This window comes from Scyliorhinus torazame, chromosome 5, assembly GCF_047496885.1.
Source record: "Scyliorhinus torazame isolate Kashiwa2021f chromosome 5, sScyTor2.1, whole genome shotgun sequence".
Classification (NCBI taxonomy): Eukaryota; Metazoa; Chordata; class Chondrichthyes; order Carcharhiniformes; family Scyliorhinidae; genus Scyliorhinus; species Scyliorhinus torazame.
The window spans coordinates 211,842,555-211,855,116 of record NC_092711.1 but is presented as its reverse complement, the minus strand read 5'-3'; the positions used below and the strand labels follow the sequence as shown (position 1 = coordinate 211,855,116).

Genomic DNA, 12,562 nt, shown 5'->3' with positions numbered 1-12,562 from the left:
AAATTAATTGGGTGCTCTAAATTTTTTAAAAAAGTATTTAAAGTGGAGGTGGATAAATATTTGATAGACCGAGGCATAGAGAGCGGCCTACGGGGAAATGGCTTAAATCAGCCATGATTGTATTGAATACCAGGGCAGGCTTGAAGGGCCTGGTGGCCTACTCCTGCTTCTATTTCTTGTGTTCGAACAAGAGTAACATCCAAGAAGCACAAACACAGGAGATAAAAAGGTGAAACAAAAACAAAGATTGAGCAAGCAAGGCAGAAAGAATCAAAGAACAGGTAACAAGCTGGGAGATTTAGAGGGTTAAAAAAAAGACACTGTTTTAAAATAAATTGTGTCAATGAGCAATACCATGGAAAATACATTAATTTATTTTAAATTTAATCAAAATCGGTTTGATGCTGACTCGTGACTATCCTGAAAGCCCAGTGATTTTTTACTCTTGACTTCTCTCTAAACATTTCTACTGCAATATCAAAATGGAGATGACCATTGAAACTAATTGATGCACTATCAATTACGACGAGACGAGAGTAGAATGTAATCGAGGCTTTATTACACAGAGATGTGTGGCCTCCTACAGCAGCTTACGAAATGGCTGCTGTTCGGAGAGCACACACATTTATACTCCGCCTCCTGGGCGGAGCCAGCAGGCAGGGATCTACCCCCGTACCTGTAGTACAGGGGCCTTACCGTAATACCCATATATACAATATAATACAACAGTGGTGACTACCACACTAATGTCAACACTTTCTCCCCTCAGCCTGTTTCCCAGAGTCAAATTGAACAGCCAGTCTCTATACTTTACCCAATAGACGTTCAACGGTACCTTTGGGAGTCCTGCTGCATTTTTCATCTGCGCCCCACCAACTGAGGCAGTCTGCCCACGGCAGGGGGGTTTGGAAGGAGGCGAACAAGTAGTACAGGCTGTAGGCGGTGATGCAGGTGTAGGAAATCGTAGCAAATCCTGATCCTAGGACCATAGTGATCCCAACACCTTCAAATGAAATGAAGAGAGAGAACTTAGGTTCAATTCTATTGATGTGAAATGAGTTACTTCACGTGGATGCATTTGGTAAAGCTAAGCAATTTTGTTCTGTTGTTATCAGTAGAGCAGTGATGTTCGACTATTCATGTTTAGATAATTTTCTAAATTTAAGGTGCAAACGCGGCCGAAGCTGCATTTTTCTGGTGTATTACAAATAAGATGCCGCAATGTTTAATTCGCGAAACATCTTTTTTTAAAAGCACAAGTAGAGCAAAACCAGTATAGCCCACGGAAGGTGAGAGAGGAGAGAAACTTTCCTAATTCAGAGAAAACGGGGTCAGCGGCAGCTAAAACTTCAGGAAGATGGAATAATTTTGCAGAGAGAACCAAAGTTAACAGACATCTTCTGCTCATTAAAGTTGGTCTTCAATGACTTTGCTCTTGAGCGGCGGATGGCCTGGAGAGTTGCTTCTGATACATTCAGCATGACGTCCATCTTAGCCAGGCGGAATACTTGAAGTTGTGTTTAACCCTTTGATGAACTACCCACCACAAACCCACTTCATTGTCAAAACTGTTTACTTCCACCAGCTGAACATTTTCTGTCTCAATTTATCTACTGCTGAAATCACCATTCATGCCTGTGTTTAGGTTTGACTATTCTAATGCTCTCCCAGTTGGCCACCCATCTTCACCCCTTCATATCTTTGTGTTTATCCAAAGGGTTTCTGACAGGACTTCCCTCATTTCTCCTGTGCTTGCTGATCTAAATTGTACCCAGTCCAACAACTTCTCTTCACTCGACAGTTCTTGCATAACTCTGCAATTTATCTGCAGATTTGTCCCTCTATCGCTCTTACTACTTGGAGCCTATAGGATACATTGAGTAGAGTGAGCTTCCTTATTTTGCTTCTCAGCTTTAACCAAATACATTTTGTCCTTGATCTCTCAAGCATGTCCTATTTTTATCAACACTACAATGTATTCCCCAATCATTAAGGAAGTAAAGTCACCATAGTCCCAGATGACCTCAAGGGGGAGAGCTGACTGGTGGTGATTTAACCTGAGGATCACCACATCTCAGGTGAGGGTCAAGGTTAAGAAAGTGCTAATCATTGCTGTCACACTATTTCCCTTTATCACTTCTCGATTTTGATGAACACAGTTAAGCTTGAATGTTAAGCACCCACATGCATACTTTCTAAGTTACCTCTGTATTCTTTATTGTCCTTCTTAGTCTGTTCCTACCTAATGCGCTACTACTTTCTTCTCCAGTGTGAGTCAACATTTGTAGCCCTCTCAGCTGCACCATGATGCAAGCCATACATTAACCTTCCCTATCTTCCCATTTCTATCCTTGATAGTTCATTGCACAGGGAGGAATCCAGAGAGATTACTAACACTTGGAGTTCTATTTTTTAACATTCTCCCGATTTCTTGAATATCAAAAAGTTGGATCTTAAAACCTGCCCTCTCTATGTCAGTGGGACAGATGTGTACCACAGTTTTTGCCTCATTCCTTTCCACTGTAAAACATTCTGCACCCTCTCTGTGATGTGCTTTTCCCTGTCTCCAGGTAGGCAACACATCATGTAGAACTCACAATGATGGTTACAAAAATGACTGCCCTCGCCAACTATAGAAACTCCTGTAGTGATTGTATTTCTACTCTATGGTGTTCTCTCCTATACATTATCTTGCCCATTTGTGCCACAGTTCAACAGCAATGCTTCAGTGCTTTGACACACCCAGCATTGAAGAATGTTGAATAACGGTTTGAGTAGCATAAAAGACTCCTGCATGGCCTGCCTTATCCGACTCTCTGAATGGCCATTCATCTACTGCCCTGACCACTTTCAGCCTGTGGGACACTGGGGTGACTATCTCCTGGAATTTAAGATTTCAGGAAACTCTTACTCTCCCTGATGCTCCGCAATAACTCCAGCTGTCCCTCAAGATTGAAAATCAGCTTGAATCTTTCTATGTTCCTCCATGATAGACATTTAGCTGCTGTTGTATAAAGAGTCAAAGGTTCTGCTCCTTTTCCACAAACACCCTTGTTTCACTTTAACAGACTCTGCACAAAACTCTATCATCATCACATCACCTGACACAAAGGCCACCTGAAGCCCCTTTACATATCAGTGTCAATTATTGGATACTTAACATAAATGAGGCAACTAATTAGAATGTCTCTGAACCCATTACTTAACAGTCTCCCCTTCCTTGGAGAAAAAATAACAATTAGGTGAAAACAAAATTTCAAGAAACTCAAAAACACACGCAATTTCTCGCCTTCTTTTTTTTCATCTTTTTTTGGAAGAAAAAAAAACAGTCACAGAAACAGACGCCCTTCATTAACAATATCCAAAAGTTTATGTGAACTAGCCCCTCTTTTTGTAAAACAGTCTGCCAATTGATAGCTACTGTTGACCCATTTAATTTTTGCAATTTCCCCTCTGTCCAACATCTACTTCAAACTTGCGATGACTATCCTTGACCTTTTTTCATTGACACTTTTTGTAGAGTGCACATTTTCCCACAGGGATTTATTGTCAATGTGATAGTTAATAGGCATTTTACCCAAATCCCCTAATCCCCAAATTTCTGTCAATATCTGAGATATACAAAAGGCCATATCCACCGCCTCCACAAGGCTTAACATCTCAGCAACCAAAGTCCTTTTGACCACTCTCCTTATTTTCTTTGTTTCCCACACAAGAGAGCAATATTTACCATTGTTCCCCGAAAGGAAAATTATAACACCTCCTGCGCTTGAAACCCCATCACATAAATTTGCATAGGACGCATCACTATAAACTATGAGTTTCAAGTGCTTAAGGTCACCTAAAACCGGGAACCTCAAAACACACTCCTGCATTTTTAGTTTGGCCAAGGTTTTATTTGCTCTCATTATGTCTTCCACTTTGGGATCATTCATTTTTGTACTCAACTCTAAGGCATCAAAACTCATGCCCGGTCTAGTCTGTCTACCTAACCAATTCAGTTGCCCAATTTAACTTTGCAGTTGCTCTTTTTCCAACTTTGAAACCATTGCATCTTTTTGTGGAACCCGGCCACGCCTAGTTGCTATTGGACTGACGTAACATTGCCCCTAACTTAGTCTGTCCGATTTCCAGTCCAATGTATTTAAATGCACCGGAAGTCTGACTTCCAACCCTGAATTCTTTCCTCAAACCAGAGATTACAATAGCTTCAAAATCACTAGTCCCACCCCACAAAAAATCATCGACATGCATCATAAAGATGCCAGAAAGATTTCCTTTATAGTGCCAGTAAAACATTGCAGGATCTGCTTTCAACTGGCAACAGCCTAACTTTATCAAAACTGACCTTACCGAAAAATATCAGACTCTAGACACATCATTTAATCCACATACACATTTGTTCAACTTCCAGAGTACCCCTTCTGTGTTAGCTGCCTCTTTAGGAGGACAGAGAAAAATGTCTCTCTGGAGCTGATGCCCCTGCAAAAAGGCATCTTTTATATCTATAGATTTGCATTCCCATGCCTTTGTGGCTAATAGAGCCAAGAGGACCTTTAAAATAACCTTCCCTGCTGTAGGTGAATCTACCCTTAAATCCTGATCTTCTAAGTTTTCTTCAAATCCCCTTGCCACAAACCTGGCCTTTGCATTATAAGTTCCATCTGAAAGAACCTTTTCCGTGCAAATCCATCTGTGGGACAGAGCTCTTTGTCCCCTATCCAGTACTTCCATGTATACCCCAAATGCACTCCAACTATGCAGTTCGGCATCTTTGATAACTTTTTCATCTAATTAATTGGAAGCCACCAAAATCCCACATGCATTTCGGCTTCTACTCCTATTAGTATTCGTAGTCTTACTCATGTTCTGAGACCTTGATAAACTACGTCCCCTCTCCCGCCTGGTTTCTCGTTCTGTACTGCTACTGCTTGATCTTTCCCTTCTGCTGCGGGATGTCCTTTCAATAGTTCTCGACCTTTTCCTGCAGACCTGTTCACTATCTGATGTACTATCTGAACTGGCACTGTGTTTCTGTGCTCTCCATTTTCGAACTTTGTGTTCCGAATCCATTGTCTTGACTCCCTCCCCTGAATGCTGTACATTCAACCAATGTTTATACTTTCCAGTAGCCTTCTCTGCTCTACTAATAACAGTTGCATCGTTCCATTGACTAGACCCTTCAGGCAAGTATGTCACTTTTGTACCAACTTTTGGCAGTTGTCGTTTCGGAAAAATGGCCTGTTCTAATTCATCAGGAGTGTTGTGTTCCTCTACAGAAACCCTGAGCGGAATTCTCCGACCCTCCGCCGGGTCAGAGAATCAGCGCGGCGCGAATTGCACCACGCCGCCCCGACACAGGGACACGATTCTCTGCAGAATCGGCGCGGTTGGCACAGCGCGGTTGGGGTATGCGCCAACTCTCCGGTACGGGCCGGCACGGGATGGCACGCCGATTCTCTGGCCCAGATGGGCTGAGCGGGACTCAAAAAAATCTGAGTCCCACCGGCGCCGTTCTAACAACTTCTGAGCCGGCGGGACCTCGACGTTGAAAGGTCTGGGGGCGGCATGTGGGGGGGGGGAGCGGGGTGGAGGGTGGGACCGACCCTGGGGAGGGTGGGACCGACCCTTGGGAGGGCCTCCATAGTGGCCTGGCCTGAGACCGGGGCCCACCGATCAGCGGGCTGGCCTATCTGGCTGGGGGTCTCCTTTCCTCCTCGCCAGCTCCTGTAACCCTGCGCCATTTGGCGTCGGGCCAGCGCAGGGAAGAAGGCCACTGCGCATGTGCTAGTTGGCGTCAGCCCAACTGCATATGCGCGGACCCAGGTCTCCGGGTTCACGCCGGGATCGGCGTCTGGAGCGGCGTGGGCCTCTCCAGCGCCGTGCTGGCTCCCTGTGGGCCGGAGAATGGGGTCCCGGAACTGGCGCCAACGCTGGAGAAAAACACTCCTGTTTTTACGCCGGCGTCGACACTTAGCTGCCCGATGGGAGAATCCTGCCCCCTGACTATATCAGTTAACTGGTCCTCATAATTCTGTAACACATGCGTACCAGACGGCCAATGGTCCTCTTCATGTCTGTCTGCTCTGTCTAAATTTGAAAATTTGTAATCTGTACCCATTATCCTTGATGAATGTACCCTAACAGTTTGATTGCCATGTTGCAAAATAATTGTTTTGCCATCTATGCCTATAATCTTCCCTGGGCCTTTCCATTCATTAAAATTGTCTCTCTTATATTATACTATGTCTCCTTGCTGAAAAACGGTATTTGATGGCCGTACATTATGCCTTAAAGCTCTGCGAATTCTTTCAGAGACTCATGCTTCCAAAAAAGCTTTTCTGCTGCTATGTAATGCATTTAAATGCTCAGAAAAGGCAGAGCGAATTGTAGTCCCTTCCCAAACTGGAGGCTGGTCATCCAAAATGGACGGAATTTTACGTTTCTTTCACACACGCCATTACTAAATGGGCTTTCCGCAGCCGTATGCATAATTGATATATTCCTAAATATCCCCAAACTCATCCTTAGCAAATTGTCCCCCATTGTCCGGAAAGAATTTTGCCGGTGGGCCGATTCCTGTACCTATCCATTTTTCCACGATCCAGAATTACTCTCTTTTCTTTACTTCGGACAATCGTTGATTGACTAAATCTGGTTGCTAAATCTACAAAATGCAAAATAAATATACTGTTGGCTTTATCCCAGATCTTAAGGTCCATGGCCACAATGTCGTTAAAAGCCCTGGCCAAAGGTAGGGTTACTATCGGTCGTGCTGGTGTCCTTCTGTACTTCCTACAAACTTCACAACAATCACTAACCTGGTTCTATCAGTTTAGTATAGTTTTCATCCCTTATCCCTGCGTCCTTTAATACATTTTTCAGCCTCTGAGAAGATGGATACGCAAATTGCCCATGCAGTTTTAATACAACAAGCTTTTTATCAGCTAAAGTTCAATTTTCAACTGCCATTAACACATCCTTAACAACTGTACTTGAAATATTATTTGTCAGAAATGGAATATAATAGTGTCCCGACTGTGTAAATTGTAAGTCCCCCGTCTTTCCCAAAACTGTTGCCTTATCTTGTTCCATGGGGCAGCAAGGTAGCATTGTGGATAGCACGATTGCTTCACAGCTCCAGGGTCCCAGGTTCGATTCCGGCTTGGGTCACTGTCTGTGCGGAGTCTGCACATCCTCCCCGTGTGTGCGTGGGTTTCCTCCGGGTGCACCGGTTTCCTCCCACAATCCAAAGATGTGCAGGTTAGGTGAATTGGCCATGATAAATTGCCCTTAGTGTCCAAAATTGCCCGTAGTGTTGGGTGGGGTTACTGAGTTATGGGGATCGGGTGGAGGTGTTGACCTTGGGTAGGGTGCTCTTTCCAAGAGCCGGTGCAGTCTCGATGGGCCGAATGGCCTCCTTCTGCACTGTAAATTCTATGTTAATCTATGTTAATATCCAGTTTCATGTGTGCTTTCTTCGTCGATGGTCTTATCAGAAGCAAAGGTACTCACTTGATACAACATCCGTGCTAATGAAATGATTCACTCCGGCAATATTGCAAGGGATCACTACTCTTTTCAGCGACTTCAGAGTATCATCATCCCCAAACCTGAAACTTGTGGAACTTTCAAATTCCTTAACCTTGTTATGAGTTTCAGCATTCAAGTAGTCCAGGTAACATTTTAACCAGTCAATTCCACACACAGTAGATGTGCAGCCACTGTCCAATACAGCACAATTGAAGGATTCTGCAACCAACACCCTCATTACCAGCATAAAACTGCTTGTTAATAGGTCAATGCCTTCTTTCTGGTCACTATCTTTTTCCTCTTCTGACTCTTTCATGTCATGTGTCACTTCAAACACTCTATTATAACATGTTGGACAGTTGAAAGCATAATGGTATGTAGAATCACATCAAAAACATCAAAACGTGCATTTCAGGGGTTCATCGTCCTGTTGTAGGTTCTAACTGGGTTTCAGTCTTCATAATTTCAGGGTCCTGATCTCCTTCTATAGTCCTGGAACCTGTTCGTAGCCGTACGATTTTGCCATCCTGTTCGTAATGTATCTTCCATATTCTGTTTTATTGCAGCCAGACCTATTTGGGTCATCAGAGCGATCGGAATCGAATGTTTCCCCAGAAACTTTTTTAAAGTGTCATGTGAGGGTACCTTTAAGACATGGATGTTTAAGCAATGTACCTTTAAGAAAACAGTGATGTCAGAGAGTGGGTGGAGCTGAGGTCAGGTCAGCCATTTTGGAGTTTAGTTTTGCAGTTGGAAAACGCAGTTTGTGTGTGTCTGTGTGTTTCCAGAGAGGTGCAGGAAGAAAGCAAGGTGCTGGAGCTGAAGTCAACCAATCTAATATATCTCTGCCATGCTACAGGAAATATATATATCCTTTAACCTGATGTGATACTGTTTAAAGGTGTTAATTCTCTTGGATCTTTGAAGGAACATTTTAAGGAATTATTTACTGTTGCAATATTTTCTGAGTTATCTTTGAAGTAAGGGGTGTTAAGAGATCCAATGTTTATTTCAGATGTTAAGTTGAGTTCATGGAATAAACAGTGTTTTGTGTTTAAAAACCCACGTGTCCATAATTATAATCCCACACTTCGGGAAAAAGCCGTGTGCTAGGAAAAGCAACTAATCCATTGAAGAAAGAGGTTGGTTGAACTCCATGATGGGGTTCTGAAAATGCCACGCCCATAACAATTTGGGGCTCGTCCGGGATAAAAGTCTATCTATTGGATTGGCTTTTGTGAACTTGAAGACAGTGAAGGATTGTTGCTTTTCCGGTGTGGTATTTTAGTTTAAGTTGGGAGAGCGTTGTGAACATTGGCTCTTTCAGAGGCTCAGAAGTTTTTGGGGGTGGAGAATGTCACACGTAGTACCTTACGGACAGAAACAAAAAGTAGACTGTTAGATTTGGCACGAACATTGCAGTTAACATTGCCTGACAAAATGTGAAAATATGAGGTAATTATGGCAGTGGTTAAGCATTTAAAGTTGCCTGAGATAGAGTTTGACTCATTGGAAATGGCAAAAGTTCAGTTGCAATTAAACAAATGGAACATGGGAAAGAATTAAAGCGGCTGGCATACGAGAGTGAGAGAGAGGAAAAAGAAAGCGAAAGAAAGAGAGAGGAAAATGAAAAGGAGAGCGAAGAAAGGAGAAAAGAAAGAATAGCCCTAGCAGAACAAAAAGAAAAAGAAAGGGTGATACAGATCAGGGAAAAAGATAAAGAGAGGGAGGAATGGCCATGAAACATGACGATCAGTTAAAATTGGCAAGCGTAAAGGGAAACGTACAGTTAGATGGAAGTGATGAGGATAGTCAGACAGAGCGTCATAGTCGAAGACGTGGTGAGGATCTATTTAAATATGTCCAAGCATTGCCAAGGTTTGACGAGAAGGAAGTGGAAGCTTTTTTCATTTCATTTGAGAAGATAGCTAAACAAATGAAATGGCCACAGGGCATGTGGGTGTTACTGATTCAAACAAAGCTGATAGGTAAAGCTAGTGAAGTGTTTGCATCACTACCGGAAGAGGTATCTGGAACGTATTAGGAGGTGAAGAAATCCATCTTAAGTGCATATGAGCTAGTGCCTGGAGCTTACAGACAAAGGTTTGGAAAATTTAAGGAAAGAATTTGGTCAAACATACATGGAGTTTGAAAGGCTCAAACAGAGTAATTTTGATAGGTGGATAAAGGCTTTGAAAATAGACCAAACATATGAAGCTCTCAGAGAAATGATACTGTTGGAGGAGTTTAAAAATTCAATTCCTGATGTAGTGAGGACTCATGTGGAAGAACAGACGGTTAAAACTGCGAGATTAGCAGCGGAAATGGCAGATGATTATGAATTAGTTCATAAATCAAAGATTGGTTTCCAACATCAGTTTCAGCCGGTGAGGGATAGAAACTGGGGACATGAGAAATACTCAAGTGGTAAAGTTAAAGGTGATCTGATGGGAGACAATAAAGAGAGTGTACCTCAGATTAAAAAAGAAATCCAGGAGGGTGGAAAAGAAATGAAAAGTTTCAGATGTTTTCACTGTAATAAACTAGGCCATGTAAAGTCACAGTGTTGGTGGTTGAAGAAAAGCACTGGGAAGGCTGATGTGGTAAAACAGGATAAGACAGTGGGATTTGTTAGAGCTGTAAAGGAAAGCCCAAGGGAAGCGAAGGAGGTGCAAACGATTGTACAGCGTGTTCAAGAAGTAATTGTTAAGAAGGTGCCAGGTGTATTTAAATAATTTACTTGTGTGGGTAAAGTTTACTCATGTGTATGAGGAGGAGCAGGTAAAGAAGTCACAATTTTAAGAGATACAGGGGCTAGTCAATCTTTAATGGTCAGAGATGAGGAATTATGTAGTTTGGGAAGAATGTTGCCAGAAAAGATGGTGATATGTGGAATTCAGAGTGAGAGGAGAAGCGTTCCATTATATAAGGTAAGGTGGGAAAGTCCAGTGAAGAGTCGTGAAGTGGTAGTAGGAGTGATAGATAAACTATCTTGTCCAGGAATACAGTTTATCTTGGGTAATGATATAGCTGGATCGCAGGTGGGAATGATGCCTACTGTGGTTGATAAGCCAATGGAAAATCAGTCAACTGAACTGTTGAAGGACGAATATCCTGGGATTTTTCCGGATTGTGTAGTAACAAGGTCGCAAAGTCACAGGTTAAGACAAGAGAAGAAATCAAAGAGTGAAGATGAAGTTGAAGTACAATTATCAGAAACGATTTTTGATCAGATGGTTGAAAAAGAACAAGAACAGGTGGAGGATGAGGCGGATATTTTTAGTTCAGGAAAATTGGTGGAGTTACAACAGAAAGATGTAGAAACAAAACAGATATATCAGAAAGCATATACGGAAGAGGAATCTGAGAGTATACCAGAGTGTTATTACCGTAAAAATGATGTCTTGATGAGAAAATGGAGACCTGTACATATGCAGGCGGATGAAAAGTGGGCAGAAGTTCATCAAGTTCTATTGCCGGTAGGGTATAGAAAGGACGTGTTGCGAGTTCCACATGAGGTACCAGTGGGAGGTCATTTGGGAATAAGGAAAACTCAAGCTAAAATCCAGAAACATTTTTATTGGCCTGGACTACATAAAGATGTAGTTAAATTTTGTCAATCATGTCACACATGTCAAGTGATAGGGAAACCTCAAGCAGAGATAAAACCAGTGCCCTTAATACCCATTTCAGCATTTGAGGAACCTTTTACAAGTGTCCTAATCGGTTGTGTAAGACCGCTTCCTAAAACAAAAAGTGGAAATCAATATCTTTTGACTATAATGGATGTGTCTACTAGGTTTCCAGAGGCCATTCCAGTACGTAATATTACAGCTAAAATGATTGTGGATTCCAGTACGTAATATTACAGCTAAAAGGATTGTGGAGGAGTTACTTAAATTCTTTACTAGATATGGACTACCCATAGAAATTCAATCGGATCAAGCAACAAATTTTACTTCAAAGTTATTCAAAGAAGTTATGGATAGCTTAGGAATAAAACAATTTAAATCAACTGCGTACCATCCAGAATCGCAGGGAGTGTTAGAAAGGTGGCATCAGACATTAAAGACAATGTTGAGGAAGTAGTGTCAAGATTACCCAGAGGATTGGGATAAAGGAATTCCATTCGTATTGTTTGCAATTAGGGATGCACCTAATGAGTCTACCAAATTTAGTCCATTTGAACTAATTTTTGGTCATGAAGTAAGAGGACCACTTAAATTGATTGAGGAAAAATTGGTTGGTGAGAAATCGGAAATTATACTATTGGATTACGTGTCAAATTTTAGGGAACGATTAAATAGAGCAGGTGAATTGGCTAGACAACATTTGAAAGTTGCACAAAATGTGATGTAACGGGTAGCAGACAAGAAATCCAAAGTTTGTAGTTTTGCCAGTGAGGATAAAGTTTTAGTGTTGTTACCAGTGGTAGGGGAGCCTTTAAAAGCTAGGTTTTGTGGACCGTATTAGATTGAAAGGAAATTAAGTGAGGTGAATTATGTGGTAAAAACACCAGATAGAAGGGAGACTCACCGAGTGTGTCATGTGAATATGCTTAAAAGGTACTTTGAAAGGGAAGGAGAGAAAAAGGAGGTTTTAATGATTCTAACTGTTCTTAAAAATTGCGATGAATTGTTAAGTTACCTTCCAGAGGAAAAACAAACTGACCTGAAAAAGTTATTGATATCACATGGGCAAGTTTGTAGAGATAAATTGGGAAGTATTAAAATGGCTATCCATGATGTAGATGTGGGAAATGCTGTTCCTATCAAAAACATCCATATAGACTTAATCCTTTAAAACTGTCACAGGTTAACAGAGAGATTGAGAGTATGCTTACAAATGGCATAATTGAAGTGGGTTGCAGCCAATGGAGCTCACCCATAGTGATGTAGTGATGGTACCTAAACCAGACGGTACCCAACGGTTGTGTGTGGACTATCGAAAGGTGAATGCAGTTACAAGAACAGACTCTTATCCTATCCCACCATTGAAGGATTGCATGGAGAAAGTGGGACAATCTGCT

General features: G+C 42.0%; 1 protein-coding gene across 2 annotated transcripts in view; it reads right to left on the bottom strand.

Annotated features, from left to right (window-relative positions):
* The window catches only part of LOC140420926 (sodium- and chloride-dependent neutral and basic amino acid transporter B(0+)-like), a 113,645-nt gene that overhangs the window by 60,688 nt on the left and 40,395 nt on the right, over positions 1–12,562 (bottom strand). For both annotated transcript variants that reach the window (XM_072505083.1, XM_072505084.1), the window contains one exon: positions 836–1,003. In XM_072505083.1, coding sequence (XP_072361184.1) covers positions 836–1,003 — 168 coding nt within the window. The remainder of the gene's footprint in view (positions 1–835; positions 1,004–12,562) is intronic.